At 35.7% G+C, this 17302-nt stretch overlaps 2 protein-coding genes across 8 annotated transcripts in view; one reads left to right on the plus strand and one right to left on the minus strand.

Moving 5' to 3' along the window:
* Positions 1-196: 196 nt before the first annotated feature.
* LOC107463049 (uncharacterized) lies at positions 197-7334 on the minus strand (the record flags this gene model as incomplete). Of its 3 annotated transcripts, none has more annotated exon segments than XM_016081763.3 (13): positions 197-1091; positions 1895-1988; positions 2192-2259; positions 2769-2838; positions 2920-2947; positions 3104-3183; positions 3317-3584; positions 4624-4797; positions 4915-5051; positions 5148-5236; positions 5801-5877; positions 6324-6388; positions 7040-7334. In XM_016081763.3, coding segments are annotated over 13 exon segments (1752 nt in total). In that variant the 3' UTR covers positions 197-778.
* An 8213-nt stretch (positions 7335-15547) lies between these two features.
* Positions 15548-17302, plus strand: part of LOC107463075 (uncharacterized) — a 6097-nt gene continuing 4342 nt past the window's right edge. For 2 of the 5 annotated variants that reach the window (XR_001586885.3, XM_016081803.3), the window contains exons 1-5: positions 15548-15731; positions 16239-16440; positions 16593-16798; positions 16893-17051; positions 17137-17268. Coding sequence is in view for 4 of the 5 variants with exons in the window: in XM_016081803.3 (XP_015937289.1) it covers positions 16348-16440; positions 16593-16798; positions 16893-17051; positions 17137-17268 (590 nt within the window). In the remaining variant the exon portion in view is untranslated. Of the gene's footprint in view, positions 15732-16238; positions 16485-16592; positions 16799-16878; positions 17052-17136; positions 17269-17302 lie in introns of those variants that run through there. The other 3 variants (XM_016081804.3, XM_021129757.2, XM_016081806.3) reach the window with 3 other exon arrangements.

Below are 17302 nucleotides of genomic sequence, written 5' to 3' on the forward strand. Positions count from 1 at the left end.
CAATTTTTTTCATAAATACCAAGTATGTGTTCATATAAATGACTGATTAATGATTCCTTTTGTGTTCATATAACATGATTAATACATGATCAACTTTTTTAATTAACAAGAAAGACAGCCTTTTAAAAAATATTCTTATTTTTAACTTTTTCAGCTACATATAAAATCCATGTTAAAATTCACTTCTGAGAATATATAAAATAAACACCTTGAAATTGGCGTCATGCATTTCACAAATAAATTCTAGTGTACATCACAAAGTTCTTGCAATTCCAAACTATTGGCGTTACATAACCCTCAGGCATCATGCTTAAATGTGCTATAAACTTGAATCACCCTTCAGGATAGAAGTAAATAATAGTTAAACTTCAACTCCCGCAGGGTGGTGGATATGTGTGTTATCTTCATAAAGCCAGTGCCCACACCACACTCAGCTTGAGTTGAGAGCCTTATTCCAGAAGCTAGCAATCTAGCATTGCATCCTCTGTTTTTTTATTAGTATTCCAGATCCCAGTGTTATTCTGGCTTCATGAGCATAACATCCCACAAAAGATCCACATAACCTGTTTAGTTAACACAAGGAAAAGAAAAATCTTCCATGTCTCTAATTTTAACGATTTATACATAATAAAATACATTCAACATCCTCCCCGGAATTTCAGGGGAAGCAACCCTAACTGACGTTGACTAACTCTTGATCTCACAACAAATGGCCTGAAGATCCCTAACTTCTAAGCTAAAATAAATTACAATCCAACATTAAAAATACACACCCGAATTATTTGACACCCTTGGCCCAGCCTCCTCGCGTGTTGGATCTGGTAATTCTCTTACCCTTTCGCTTGGCAATACTACTTTGTGTGGCTTCCAAGTTAGCTTCCGAACCTGGCAGATTATTGTCTTCTTGAACCTCATACTGTATGCTGGAACTGTTCTGAGAGTCGGGTATTTCAATGGATTCACTCAACACCTTACAGTTATCTCGTTCAAGAACCCTCTGAGCTGTCGTCTCCTCCTGCCTTGAATAAACTGTACTGGGTTCATTATCAAGTGTCTCCCTGTTCTGTTCAATAACCTGCCCTGCATGAATTCTAGCAACAAAGAAAATGGCATTGTTACTATTTTGATATAAGGACAAGGGACAGGAAGGTCGATATTTTTTTCCCAGTTGTGTCCGAATGAAAATTGATTTCCCATTATGAATTTATGATGATTCAAGGCAATCAAAAATTATTCACTCCTTGACAGCAGAAATAAGACTTCAAAGACAAAATTGTGGCTCATTGGTAATGAGAACGTAATCACACAGAAAATACGGCGGGAATTGTCATAATCAAATGGTGATGATATGGGATCACCCTTAAAAGAGCATGTTCATAAGATAAAACAAAAAGGAACAAATTACAGCTGAAGCTGGGGGATACCCCAGCGCAAGTAACAGAAGCTATCATCAATCAGCTCGGAATTAAGTAAGAGGTGGAAGTTAGTTGTAACAGAGAACTGGAAGGATCATGTTCATTGCCCTGTGTGCTGTTAGCAGAGAATTTGGGCAGATCTCTTGCACACACTCCCTTATACCTATCGTTCTCATACTTCTTAGGTTTCCCCTTCACATTGATATGGAATTTCTCTATGTTATTTTTTATATGTTTTGATTTGTTATACCAGGTGAAATTGCAAATATGTGAGGTGAGGTTATGCATGATTGCATATATCGGTAAAAGTGTTAAATGAATAACAACCCACATACGCCTGATTAGATAAATGTGAAAAGCAGGTTATGTATATCAAGTTATCAACAGAAAAAAAAGGTCGGGTGAAAGTTTAGACGAAAACAAGGTTTTAAGTTCAGAACGTCCAACTAAAAAGGAAAGCCAGTGAGAAATAGATTTACCTGGGCCCTGAATTCCCATTTGGTAATGCAGCTTCTACTACAACCTTCTCTTTGATTACTGAGCCGTTTTCATCATGTAAACTAGATTTTAAACCTGCATTAATAGGATCATAGGACATCCAATTAGTTAGCAGAGTTAGTTGACCATAAACAAATTAGGAGGGCATTACATGATCAGTTAAAGATCTTGAGCTAGAAAAGGTCTCTTGACATAGTGTGCTATTTTAATCATAAGACATCTAAGGCAACTGACAAAATAAAATAAAGTAAAATAAAAATTATCTTCTCTAGTTTCACCTGAGTCTAGCTGATGATTATCATCATTTGTGTCATTCGTGGCATCAATGTACACCAGACCACCATCCCTATTACATTCACAAAAATTTTAAAATTAGAACATAAATAATATAGCCACAAAGGGCAAGATTTCCAGTGAAAATCCTGACCAGGCCTGTGTACATATAAATTGGACTCTCATAATCATACAGTGGCATAGGATTGCAAAAACTAAAAGGCATATTTGCAATTGTCATTTATCTCTCTTGCACATCATGGTGTCTAGAGTTATAACCTTCTATATCACTCACATAAAGTTCCATGAACGTAACCAAATACTGAAAACAGTAGAGAAAATATGGTCGTTTATAAACTACAGAAAATAGAGAAGTTTAATTCGATCCAAAATCACTCCATCAACCTCCCCCTCCCTTCTCTTCCCCCAAACAAAAGGAAAAACCCAAAAAAAAAAGAGAGAGAAAAAAAGTAAGATTCAAAATCCAAACAGAGAAGAAAGCAAATGGAAAAACATTTAGCCTGATGAAAATCAACTTCAAACTATATATGAAATATTTGAACAAAAATGAAATGCTCTAACCTGTGCACATCATTTAAGGACCCATCTCCCTTTCCTGAAGTAGTTATTTCTCCATAGCCATCTTGTGAACCTATGTGACATGGTTTTTCAGAAGCAAAGAAAAACTAAAGTAACGGATGATGTGAGGAGTTCAACAAACTTGCAAAATTACCTTTACTTTGCTGGACAGCTCCAAAACCCTTAATGAAAAGTAAAGTACAATGTTAGCCACAAAATAGCTTGGTCGCCAAAAACAATCATGTGTGTGTGTGTGTATATATATATATATATAAATGGCAAAATAACTAAAGAGATGCTCGTTAAATAAACTATTAAGCTCATTTTCAGATGAGTACCTGCTTCTGATCAGAATTAATATTAGCTAGATCAGATGGAAAAGATTCAGGCAGGGAACCATTCAGTTTACTCTCCAAACCTGAAAGGCAGAAAACAAAGTAAGCAGTCAGAAACATCCAATGTTATTATTGTAAGCGCTCAGTAGTTTTACCATTAAAAAAATATTATGAACCCGAATAATAAAAATGCTTCCTACAACAGTAAAGTCATACCAGGAGAGGCCTCACCACTGATTCCACTAGCCAAGTTTGATAATGGATATTCTACATTTGTAAAATTATGTGCTTTCTCTCCAGAACTAACTTTGATGTTTTCAATAGCTGAAGTGTGTACATTATTTGTATTTCCCATAGGAAAAGGAGACAAATCAATTTTTGAGGAAGGAACTGTCCTAAGCATCTCCTCCGTTGCCCTGGATCTTACTCTTCGTAATTCATCCTGAATACTCCATGAACCAGTAGCAGGAGTATCCCTTTTCAACTGCATCATAGAATCAGCACCATAAACTATTAAACAGAACATTTGGATAGGATAACTCACTCCAAATCAAATGACAACCCACATATGATTGACAGTAATGATTGATGCCACAAATTCTATCAGGGATTCATGGTTAAGTTTGCAAGAACAGCGATGGAGAAATGACAAGAAATGGAGTGACCTAACCAAATTCAAGTATGTATCAAAGTAACTTAAAAACAAAAGCTTTGAGTAGCAAGGCTCCGGGTTTTTTTTTTTTTGTGGTTGTTGGGCAGGATCCAAATTGGGGATTCCCTTTGATCATTAAAAGACCAAACAAAAGGGTGACACAAATTTCCCACTGCATACAATTCCACTATTAAACATTTCCTTCCAATGTCTCTACTCTGCAAAACATACCCTAAGATACATCGTATAACTTTGTAGCACTATAACAGTAACTAAGGCACCTAACAATTTGGAAAAGAAAATTTTGAACCGCTGGCTTCAAGCAGACATCACTCATAGATTATGCAAAACAACTCATCTCACGGGGGGAGGGGGGAGGGGGCAATGCCATGACTTTTAGCTTGAATTTAACAGAAGAGAGAGGGAGAGGGATGGAAACATAACCTAAAATACAAAATGAATAACGCTGCTACTCATTAAAAATCATTCCTTTAAACACAAACTATTTCCCTAATTCCCTATGAACTCAACTGGATACCTTATATCCCCTCATACATCAATCTACATATTTTCTAGGCAGCTAAACAAAATGATTTGCCACCATCATGAAAATAAAACTAATAACTCTTTATGTATTATTATTTTATTATACATATCAGTTGCCTTCTACTCTATCTACACTAATATTCATAAGATTTTTACTTCATGAACTGCGGCAAATACCTCATTCTCCAAATAAATTTCAAGTAAAGAAGGAGAAAATGACATAATGGGGGAAAAACAGCAGTTTAAATATAAAACTGTGTAGTCTTTTAATAATAAGAGAAGTACTACATGATTTTCTACGAAAACAATAACACACCAAATGCACCTTGGAGGAGGATGTAGAATTGCCACCGAATAGATGTGGTGTTTGTTCTTTAAAGAGTTGAATTCCAACTGGTGTTGGAGGCTTAATATGGTCTAGGGAGGGAGATGCCCATGGAGGGCGTGAGCGCATGTATGACTTCGCCACATCCACAGGTGATCCTTCATCTGTGGGAACCTGCTTAGAGCCAGGTATAAAGATTTGCAAAATATAATTATTGTGAAATCATATAACCATATAGCACAGAAGAGGGATATTTGTCAACAAATTTAAGAGGAAAGAAAAGTCACTAACTTGAGTTAATGTAACCAAATCCAAACTACGTATTCCATAACCCAAATCTGAGTTTGATTCTAATCCTGACTTCTTTTCCTGCAGCCATTTCTTGGCCTCCAAAACAGCAGCACTACAGAGTTCAGGTGAAGCTATATCTGAGAAACATTAAAAAATACGAAGTCAGGTAACAATAAGCAGTTAAACTTGAGTTTTTATATGTAGAGGATACTGCTTCCAACAGTTGGACATACCTCTTGACCCCTTATCTTCATCATCATCATTGACAGGAAAATCGACAACTCGTGAGCGGATTATTTTTATCAATCTATCACCTTCTTCCCTGATCAAATACTTTTCTCTATTAGAACCTTATTCCAAACAACTAGAGGAAACAATTCAGTTGCACCCATAAAGTCCAATAAATTGACCACATAATGCACTAATGCAGTTTTACTACCTGTTGCTCATATACTACATGTTACTACTATTAGTCTGCAAATATTAATGCAGGTTATTGGTACATTCTACATAAATTTTGGATAAACATGTTCCTTATGGGTTGCCTAGGTTCATTGGCTACTCCTGGAAACTCCCACTTTTAACATGTTATATATATCAACAAGTTTGAAGAGTTCTGGATGGTGTATAGATATGAATATATAGCATTATATCGGGCAAATAGTACAGCTAATATTAAATTTTAATCAAACACCTATCAAGCCTTGTCCTACCACACGATTCTAGGTTACTACTTACCAATTCACATTGTTTAGAGACAGATCATACCCAGAAGCAAAATGTCAAATACCAAATAATACATGCAAACAGAAGGGTGAGGAAACTGAAAACACCAATGAAGAACTACACAAGCTAAAAAATAGACTGAACATAAATTCTTTAGTACCTTGAGAATGACTCCTTCATAAGTAGCTGCTCAATGACAAGCTTGCTTTCGCTGCTCGCAACTAATGGCTGGAGCCCCTGCAGAGAAAATTGAACCTTTTCGTTACAAAACCAATATTCCATGTGCAATTCTCTTAGATGAAACAAAGGGATTCATGCAGAATAAACCATTCATCAAAAGTGCCCCTCACAAAATGGAAAGGTAATAATAACTAGTTCTGTAACTAGCCAACACATTCCTAGGAAAATAAATTTAATGCTTCCAATCATCAGCTTAACCTTTTGGAAGGGGCAAGGCTAAGGAGTGCTGTCTTCTAAAATTAAGGCAACTTACATGTGAGTGCATGTGTCTACATTCAACTATGATAACCAAAGATAGTTCAACCTCCAGAACAAATAAAGAGTGGAAAAGACTAATATTCATATTTCATGATAATAGCATTAAAACAAGGGGAAACCTATTAGAAGGGTGTCATCTTTCTAGAATAAGCAAAACACGCAGAGTAAGACATAAAGTTAACTACCTTGTTCAATGCATCATCACCTTCGACAGTGTTATCAATTTCATCATCAAAAGCACCAACGTCCTCTGCAACATTAGAAATCAAACACATTGTTTTAAGGAGAAGACTGCATGGAATAAAATCCAAAGATGGATTATGTTGTATATATGGAGATCCACTTAACCCAAGAATAAGTCTTATGCATAAATTACTCCAAGAGTAGCCTTCTACAGTTATTGAGTTTCATGAATCTAACCACTTAGTTTAAAATTCTCATTAATTATATAACGTCCATGAATTCCAGAAAATTTAGGGCAACTTGATACTTCATTTACCTACTTTATTTTAATTTATAACGTACAATACATCAAACTAGCAGTAATTATTGAGAACATATGGTTCAAAAGGTTACGTAATTCAAATATTAGATTGACGAAATTCAGAGATAACAAACAGCTATCAGCAGTGCATGGGATATGCAGGTCCATTTCCATATATTTTTTCAGAGCATGAACATTTTACCTTCAAGCACTTCAAAATTGTCATAGGTGAAAGGTTACTCCGCTAAATCTACCTAAACTAAAATCAACTAAAACTAAAGTCAACATCCTGAAGCAGTTCACACTCAAGTCCACAGAGTAAGAGCGACAATTTCGCTTTAACAGCACAAAACGCAAAAATAAGAACAGAAACCCTAGTATTCAAAGTAATGCACTCTTAACAGATCTACTACGAACCTGAACTGGAACCAGCAGCAGAAGAGCATGGAGAAGACTCATCCGAAGACGACGAAGTAGGTGAAGAGCTATCGAGATCGAAAACGGCGGAGAAGAACTTCCCGGTGCCGGAGGCAATGAAACGCGTCGGGGAGAGAACGTAGCGGGAGAGCCAGTTAGCGCTCGGAGGAGCGGCGGAAGCGGAAGGTGGCGGAGGAGCGGGGCGGTCGTATGGTGTCCTGGAGGTGGCGGCGCGGCGGCGGGAGCGGAGAATTTTGCCGCCCGATCGAGATCCGGAAATAGAAGCCATAGTGGAGACTGAGTTCTTTTTGTTATGTTTCGAAAACACTCATAAACCCCTGTTTCGAACGAATGGAATTCCAGTGTCTGCTTGTAGCGGTTATCTTCGGTTCTTTTGCTTTCTTTCTTTTCTTTCTTTTTTTTTTTTATTGATTTCCATGTCTTCCTTTTATTCCTGGTTGTAATTTACCGTTTTAGCCTTGCACTATTACGTTACTAAATACTAACTAATTTACTAAATTACTGTTTATTTTTTTTGTTGAATAAAACTAATTGCCAATAACTTTTTTTCCCAATAAACTAATCAATAATTATAGGTACTAACTTGTAAGTGGTAACCACTCCCTCCATTTGGATTAATATGGTTTTTTATTTAATATTTTGGTGTTTTAAAACTTCCTTTTATTGTCCTATTGTTTGACAAGTAGTGGAAATAACCTATTTTTTCTTGAAAATAAGAACTTAAGTTCGAAAACGTTGAACAGCAAAACTCTTTTTTTTTTCTTTCCTCTATTTTTAACAAAATTTTGTTTTTCATAATTACTGTATCTAACAGAAGTTTACAAAAATCCTGTTTTTTGGTACATGTCTCATTATTTAAAATATTAATTTTTAAATTGATAAAACTTGTAATTAAATCTCATACATCAATTAATGTAGGAAAGAATATTTAAGCGATAAATACAATCAAGATTACCCAAAGAATTCTTCAACCTCATTTTTCACTTTACTTCAAATGAAAAGGAGGAAATTCCAATTAAATTTAAAGATTAACAAAAATTTTCTTTGATTATTCACTATTATTAGGTTTGCAATAGAAAATTCATAGCTTTGATTTTGATCTAAAAACATTGAATTATTCATAGCTTTGTTTTTATAATTCATTAAATTAACTATTATTCATTATATAGAATAGTTACTTAGTGTATGTATATCTACCATATATAAAAAAAAAATGTCTATTTAATTTATAGTTTTATTAATATTTTTTAAGTTTATTTGTTGCTAATCTATTTTATTTTTACCTTCTATATGAATAGATTAATAAAATCAACATGTGTACATTCAATGGTGTAATTAGAAATAAAATAACTAAAATAGAAGTATTATAAATTAAATAAGATAAATATCTATTTTATTATATATTCCCTTAAATAAATAATAAATATGAGGAAATCAATTAAAAAACATCATTAAATTATTCTTACAATTACACTTATTATTCAAAATCTCAATTTTCATTATTCAATTCCCATATATGTCGATTAAATTCCATAATTGATTCTTTCTATAGATAAAATTACCAATTAATTTTATTTTTATTTTCTCTTAAATATGATGTAAATAATAAAAACCCAATTTAAATACTCACATCAAATCATTTCAAGTTATTAAGTTTTTTGGCCAACGAGCTATAACTCAAACGGTATATAGTCTCCCATACTCATTTAAAAGTTATAAGTTCGAGTTTCCCTATTTTTGATAAAAAAATTATTAAGTTTTTTTACTAACACTATCTAATAATATATTATATAAAAAAAGATATTGTTTATTGACCAATCATTGACTTCTTATAAAGCAGTCTGACGACCACAAGACCGCGAAGACGTTGAAAAGGGAGGCAGCCAAGTACGTAATAATGCAAGGCCAGCTATTTAAGAGAGGATTGAATCAACCCCTGTTGAAGTGCCTACGACCCGACCAGATGGACTACGTTCTTAGGGAAGTCCACGAGGGTTATTGCGGCCATCATATCGGGGGAAAGGCTTTGGCCCGGAAGCTCGTGAGAGCTGGTTATTTTGGCCCTCGATGATGACGGATTCCCAAGATTTCGTCAAGAGATGCAAGAAGTGCTAGGAAAATGCTAACATCCATAAGACCCCGGCATCCGAGCTTAGCCTGCTAACGGCCTCCCGACCTTTTAGCCAGTGGGGGATCGACCTCCTAGGACCTTTCTCAGTTGGCCCTAGACAGGTCAAATACCTGATCGTGGCCATTGATTACTACATGAAGTGGGTTGAAGCAGACCTACTGGCCAGTATTTCATCAGCCAACTACCGTAAGTTCGTATGGAGACAGATAATTTCCAGGTTTGGAATCCCGGAGTCCATGATATCGGACAACGAGACACAGTTTGTGGACAAGAAATTTAGGGAGTTCCTCGCGGGCCTAGAGATAAAACAAAGGTTCTCATCGGTAGAACACCCCCAGACCAACGGCCAAGATGAAGCCGCGAACAAAGTCATCCTCTAAGGCCTGAAAAAGCAACTCGACCAGAGGAAGGGAGCGTGGGCAGACGAACTAACATCGGTCATGTGGTCGTATAGAACAACATCCCAGTCCTCTACCGGGAAAACACATTTCCGACTCACCTACGAGGTTGACGCAGTAATCCCTGCAGAGATTGGGGATCCAAGTCCACGGCTACTATTGGATGGCGTAGAAGAGGCCGTGGAAAAGGACCTGGTCGATGAAACCAGAGAAATAGAACACTTGTCAGAAACGGCGCTGAAGCAAAGAATAGCAATTCGCTACAACGCCAGAGCGCTAAAAAGAAGTTTTGAGCCAGACGACCTCGTCATACGATGCAACGACGTAGGCCTCCCCACCCCTGGGGAAGGGAAGCTGGTGGCTAATTGGGAAGGCCCATACAGGGTGGAGGAAGTGGTCGGTAATGGAGCATTAAGCTGGAACATTTAGACGGGAAAGAGGTACCCCGAACATGGAACGTGGCAAATCTGACAAGGTTCTACCCTTAGAAGTCGGGCCGACCATTCGTCCCACCGATTCAGTAACACCCGTATTGCCTTGTGTTAACTTATTGTTTATCTTTAATTTTTGTCATTACTTAGTATGCTACTGTTCCACTTCATTCTATTTCTATTTCTATGTTTACTCCCATTTTTTCTTCTATTGTTATCACTTACGATCTACAGCGATTACAGCTTCACGGGACTGATCACCCCGGAAGCTCGCGACACCATTAACAACACGGCTACAAAGAAGCCAAAATTTGAATATTTTAACACAAAGCCACAAGCCAGCTTTTTCGATTACCAATAACAAGACAAAATGGTAAACAAATAAAAACGGTTAACAAACCAGAAATTACCAAAATGGTAGTCAAGTCACCAATTACCAATAGCAAAACAGTAAACCAGTTAAGGAAATTACACAAGAGTTCAAGAGATCTACACAAACTATTACACAGTTCAAAATAACGAACAAGTAAAATTACATCACTTCTTCGGGATGTCTATAATCTGACCATCCCGGATAGTCTTGAAGGCTCTAATCACATAAACATCAAAATCGGGAGATAGCAGCTTGACCTGGGCCTTAATCGCCTCCTCGGTCCCATTAATCACCTCCCTTACCTTCTTCATTGTGTCCCTGTTTTTCTTCTTCAGGCCGGCAACCTCCAGCTTCAGCCCGGCAACCTCATCCTTAGTGCTCTTTACCGACTTCTCGGCCTCTAAAACAGTAACTTTGGCTTGGGCTGTGGCAGTTTCACCGCGGGCAGAGTTGAGCTAAGACTCCAGTGTCATCTCCCTCTTAGTAAGCTGGGCCAGCGCCTCGTCAGAAGTCTTCAGCTTCCCCTTTGTGTCGGCTAGCTTCTCCTTCAAGACCTTAACCTTAACCTTAACCTTCAACCTCTCAACCTCCTGAAGTGATTGGCGATACTTCCCATCTAAAGACCCAGCCTGAGTCAGAATAGGCTCGGCTTTCCTCGCGATGGTCGCGACCCTTAGCATACATCGGTAGATCCACCTAGCCTGAGTGCCCAGGTCCCCAGCATGAAAAAAGTCAGCAGTGCCGGGCATGAGCTGCGAATCAATGAAATCCCCAGCGTCAAAATTCTTTTCCACTACAGTAAGGGACCCCTCAGGACTAGAGGTCGGTTTTCGCTTGCGAGGATTGTCGACAATCGCGACATCGGGACCCTCTTCGGCCGGCTCTACCTCAGGAGGCATCACCTCGTTGCCGCTCGGACCAGTCGTTATACTGGGACCGGTAGGCTTTGAAGGGGGACGGGGAGGAGCTGATTGTGCTTCGGCGTTTGGAAGGACGAATGCTCGGCAGACTGGGTCACAGAGATATCCTCACTATGACTAGGTATATATATATATAAAGAAAAAAAAAGAAAAGAGGGGGAGAAGAAAGGGCAACACAACCAGCTGACCACTCACATATATAACCTCTGCCCATCTCCCGGTCACCCATTAAAAGATGAGGGTTAATGTTGTTTTTGTTAAAAATGGCCAGCAATACATTAGCAATGTTCTTATCCTGCTGAGTAAGGCCTTTGTATGTAACTTTCCTAAAAGCGTTGGACCCGACCCCGAAACTCCAGTAAGTCAGAATCCGCTGCTCCCCTTCCAGAGTCAACCAGAAAGGATGGTGACCTTTGGTAGGTCGAACCTTAAAGAACTTATCTTTAAAGCCATGAAATGAGTCTTCAAACACCGCAAAAATTTGTCTGCCCTAAGCAGCCCAGAATGACATAAACCCCTTATTGTGTCTTCCTTCCTTATAAGGGTTAGTCAAGACAAACAACCATAAGAACACCTCCAAAGAGGTCGTCAAATCTAGGTACTCATAGACCATCTCAAAACACCAGATGGCTGCCCAACTGTTCGGATGCAGGTGCGACGGGGCCACGTCGCACCGGTTAAGAAGTGCCATTTGAAAGGGGGAGAATGGGATGCGAACCCCTAGAACGGTGAACATCACCTTATACATCCAAATCCAGTTGGCAATCCGGTGGGGTGTTAAGGTTAAGTTGGCATATGCGCTCGTGGGCGGCGGGAACGAACATCTCATAACGCCCCTCCTCATCACCTCCCCCACACAGCTGGTCGCGAAGACAGAACTCCGTGAGCTCTTCTAAGGTTATTTGTGAAGGTGTATCCTTCATGTCGGAGGTGACCCATGCGTATCTGTCAACATGGGTCCCATAAGAGGGAGTTGCGCCATATCTACAGTGGGAACACCACTCAAGGTCAGATTATAAGGCCGGTAGGTTGGGAAAATAGGAACTAACGCTAAACGCTACAGTAAGCATATCTACAGTTAAGCCAAGGCTAAATCTACAGCTAAGTAAATATAAAAAATTAGAACCTAAATGGAAACCCCCTTAATATCTACCTAGCATTATCTAACATGCAAACCCAACACCTAATCCAAACAAGCATGAACAGGAAAAAGCACACAGGCAATATAAACACGCACTAAAGTTAAGAAGCATGAAAGGAAGGAAAAACTCACCAGGAAAATGATGATGATCAAAAAGAGTTACGAAATCTTGAAGGAACTTTGCTGAATCAATTTCAGATCAAAAATCCCCAACCCCTAACCATTCAATGTTTTACTCTTATTATTTTAGTTTATTGACTATTTTGAACCTTTAATTATTGTGATTCATATTTTTCTCATTAGAAATTAAAAATCAAAAACACCGACCAAACCAAACCGCTATTAGTTCGGTTCGGTTTGATTCGGTTATTTTAAAAACAGCAAACCGAATGATTGTGTGTCTGTAGGAACCGAACATATCGGTTCGGTTGGTTTTTGGTCCAAAACCGAACCAAACCGAACCGATAACACCCCTACCCAGAATCACTAGGATTTTCAGCATAGATTAGATACGGAGGTGGGAGGAGATTCACATCCAAAGGCTCATAAACTCCATGTCTCAGTTTATCCATGTTTTCCTTGCTGAAATCCTATAAAAGCAGCCAAACAAAGTCAAATGACTTATTAGCATTCATTTATCATTCTACAACAAGATTTAATAACATCTATAACGAGCGCCATCAGAAAATAACATTAAAACAAAAAAAAAAGTTGGTTTTATGAGATGGATGAAGCATACCTTCTTCAAGAACAATTGTAACAAAAGATGGATGGGGAACCTTAAACAAAATTCGACGATAAATTTGACAATTAAAACAAAATTAAAAAACATAAACAATTAAACAAATTAAACAAATTCAGCAAATAGGAACAAAAAGAGAATCAAATATGAGGTATTAAACAGGAACAATTAAACAAATTCAACAAATGTTTATTAAAAAAAAATTCAACAAACTCTCATCCAAACAAGAAAAGAAACAGGAACAGAGAGAATCAAGCATGAACAGAAATAGAAGTAGAAACAAAAGAATTAAACAAACTCACATCAAATTCAATGGGGATGGCGCAGCGACGGGATGCCAGCGAAAGAGACGGCGATGACAAACGCGAGTGAATGAGCGAAGGGAATGGTGATGGAGGAGCGGCGTGGCATTCTGTGAGTAGTGGAGCACATCAGGATTATGATAAGTGACGGCGGACGACCACGCGACGGATGCCAAGCGGAGGAAACGCAGCGACAAGGGAGCTCAGCAAAGAACTTAGGACAAGGTATGAGTGTGGTACAATGTGAAGGAGTATTTTGGAATTTAAAAAAAATTAAAGTCTCTTTAATTAGGTTTTTAATTCGTTTTTTAATAGAATTGTTTGTTATTTTAAATTGTCATGATAAAGATTAAATTGAAAATAAAATTATAGTATAAGAACTTAATTAAAAAGAAAGAAAGCATAAGAATTTAATTAAAAATTTAATAAAATTATAAAAATAGGTAAAATAATTAATTTTTTTTAAATAATTAATTTTACATTATTTTTATGCAAAATGAACACTAATTCTTAAAGAAAAGGTTTTATTTTATAAGATTCTTGTATCAATGAATTGTTTCATACAAAGATAAAATTAAACTCCAATACTTATTTAAGCAGATGAATTAATTGACTGTTCCACTAGCCTAAATTAATTGTGGAAACAATCTATAATTTATTAATCCACTAACTTAATGCAGAATATTTTTTATTTATTTAAATAAAAAAACTCATCATCATGTTACCATCCTTATCCACATCATCTTCATTACTATTATTATTAGTGTGTTAATTTACTAATTTATTTATTAAATATATATAAAAATAAAAAATAAAATTAATTGAGACGACAAATTTATTATTTAATTAAAGTTTTTTGTGTACAAATTTCGAAAATAACATTTTTTATATACGACTTATATATATATAAGGCAAAATATTTTAAAAAAGAAAATTGTGTACCAATATTTTTTATGTCCCATTAAATATATTATTTTATTCTTTTATNTATTTAATTTATTTATTGAACTTTGTATCTGAATCTTAATTTAGTTTTTAAATTTTTAATTATTTTTATTTAATCTATAAATTTTATAAATATAATTCATATTTATCTTTGAGATAATTTTGAATAATAGACAATAACAGATGACACGCTAGACTATATAAAATGACGTCATTTTGGTTTTAATATTTAAATAGCCTAAAATAATCTCAAAACTCGTATTTATTAAAATTTTTCCTCTTAAAACAAATGATACAAGATCATATTTGGATTATTTGAGTGCCAAAGCAAAAACGATATTATTTTATAAGTTATAACATGACATTTGGCTATACACGTTAGTGTTTCATTAACGTCTGTATACTAAAAATTGTTCTAGAAACTAATGAGTCGCGTTTGCAAAATTTGAGAACTAAATAAAGATAATTAAAACTTTAAAAATTAAATTAAAATTTGTGTATAAGTTCATATACTAAATTAAATATTATTTTGTATTTTCAAAAAGGAAAATTGTATACTATTTTTTTATTATATATGAGATAGATATAAAAGTATGAAAGTATAGACTATAGAGAGTATAAATTTGAATCTTTTAAAATAAAAAATTGACAAAATAATAAAATAAAAAATTAATCACGATTAATTTTATAATTTTCATAAAAATATATTTTTATTATTTTAATTTAAAAATAATTAATTTCTCACCTTATCACTTTATTAATTTCATAAGTTTAGAGAATTTGAATCTAAACAGTATAGGTTAAATTAAAATATCTTTAATTTTTTATGCACTTTATTATACAAATTAACTAATAGTGGATACTACAATAAAAATTTTATAATTGTATTGATATGAATATATATATTTTTTATTCTTAGATAATGAATTATATAATTAAATTTTAATATTTATAAAAATATTGTCTTTATTTAAAATGTAACTAAATAAATAAGCCATATTTTTAACTAAAACAGATATAAAAAGATATTTTTGATGTCTTTATTTGAGTAGTGCCCTGACTAGTATATGCTTTTGTGTAATTTCACTAATCATTATCCCCACCATGTGTGTACTGTGTACTCTGAGAAGAGCTCATTCACAAAACCTCAAAACACACACTCTCTCCCTCTCTCTCTCTCTGACTCCACTCTGCTCTCTTCTCTCCAAGCCCTTCTTTTTCTCACTCACGAATTTCGCCGCTGTTATTTTGCTTCTCCTCTCGTATAAAGATACTAAAGTATGAGCTGGTAATTCCCTTTGCTCTCTTCAATTTACACTTGGAAATCGAATTGGATTTGTTTGAGTTTCAGTTACCCGATTCTGACAAATTAAATTAAGCTAATAGGAAATGACTGAAAAAAAAAATAAGGGTTACTCACTACTTCACTACTCAAGATTAATTAAGGGATGAAAAACTATCTCGCATTGAATTAAAAATGTTAATTCCAATACGGAAAGGAAGGGATTGAAGTCCTTAGTGATAATAAACTGGCTTGAATTAGTACAAGTATATTGAATTTTGTGTAATTAGTTTATATATGTAGTGTTTTTAATGTCTGAAGTGATTGTAAAATATAAATACACCCATCACATACGAAATGATCACTAGTTTTAAGCATATAGCAAACCCTACTAATAAATACACCCATCAATTCAACTCAGTCACACTTGATTGATGGCAGCATTGCATAGTGGCATGTTTAAAAATATTTTTTTCACTTGTGTAACCTATTTTTCTGAATTTATCGATTAAGTATGCATGGTTGATGATGGATGAGCATTTGAAAGTATAAAGAAGCAGGATAGCATGAGCAGTGTTGCGGAGAACGGAGAATGAAAGGAAGGTAGAAAGCGCTGGAGAAGATGAGTGTGGCGTCGAAGCTGTGCTTGTTATCGTCGTCGTGGTGCTGTATAGAGAGATGTAGAGTTTTTAGTGCTCACACTTACTATTACCCAGTAAGTATCACTGTAGCAAGAATCAGCATCTGTATCAGTATGATGTATATTTCCTTTTTCTCGATTTTTTATTTGCAATTATAATCAATCACTCTTTGAAGTAAATTGATAGAGAGTATTCAGTAACCCAGAGGTCAATTGAATTATTTTAGATGCTCAATTGCAATTCGGTAAATAGTGCGAATGACGAGCTATTTCAACGAGGGTTAAGATTTCGGGTGGAAGCTGCAAATTCAAATGCAAATGCAATTTCTTATTCCAGTGACAGTCATTCCTTTGATCCAGACCTCCACTCAGTGCTTGAACTTGCCACCGAGTCAGAGTTGTGTGAAATTGAATCAATTCTTTTTGGCCCCAGGTGAGGTTAACTTCCTTTATTCTAATGTTGCTTTAGATTCATTGGTTAATAACTCATGAACTGGAAACTGAAAATTATAGTAAAAATCAAGCAGCTACTTGAGCCCTTTGCTAAAATCCATCACAAGCTCAAACAGAGTAGAGGATGTTGAACGAACCATGATTGGCATCGACCTTCAGCAACGACAACACTTCATAGCTGCTCTGGAGTCCCGATTTTTCTTCCTTGCTGCTGATGCCCGCTCTACCTTAAGGTTGTTTCTTTGTTTATTTATTTTGCATTTATTTTTCTGCTTCCGTTTTTACATTATGTTTCCTACATTCATTTGTTATTCGCAGGGGTTGGAGACCATCTTATAGAAGTGTATTGCTTCAACTCAGGAAAAAACTTAACATTACTTGCTCAACCAAATTGTCAACTGAAGACCTTGAACTAGAGATTTTCCTCCACCTGTTGCACTGCAATTCAGGGTCTGTATATATATATATATGCTCTGTTTCTCTC

This window comes from Arachis duranensis, chromosome 8 (assembly GCF_000817695.3).
Source record: "Arachis duranensis cultivar V14167 chromosome 8, aradu.V14167.gnm2.J7QH, whole genome shotgun sequence".
Taxonomy (NCBI): Eukaryota; Viridiplantae; Streptophyta; class Magnoliopsida; order Fabales; family Fabaceae; genus Arachis; species Arachis duranensis.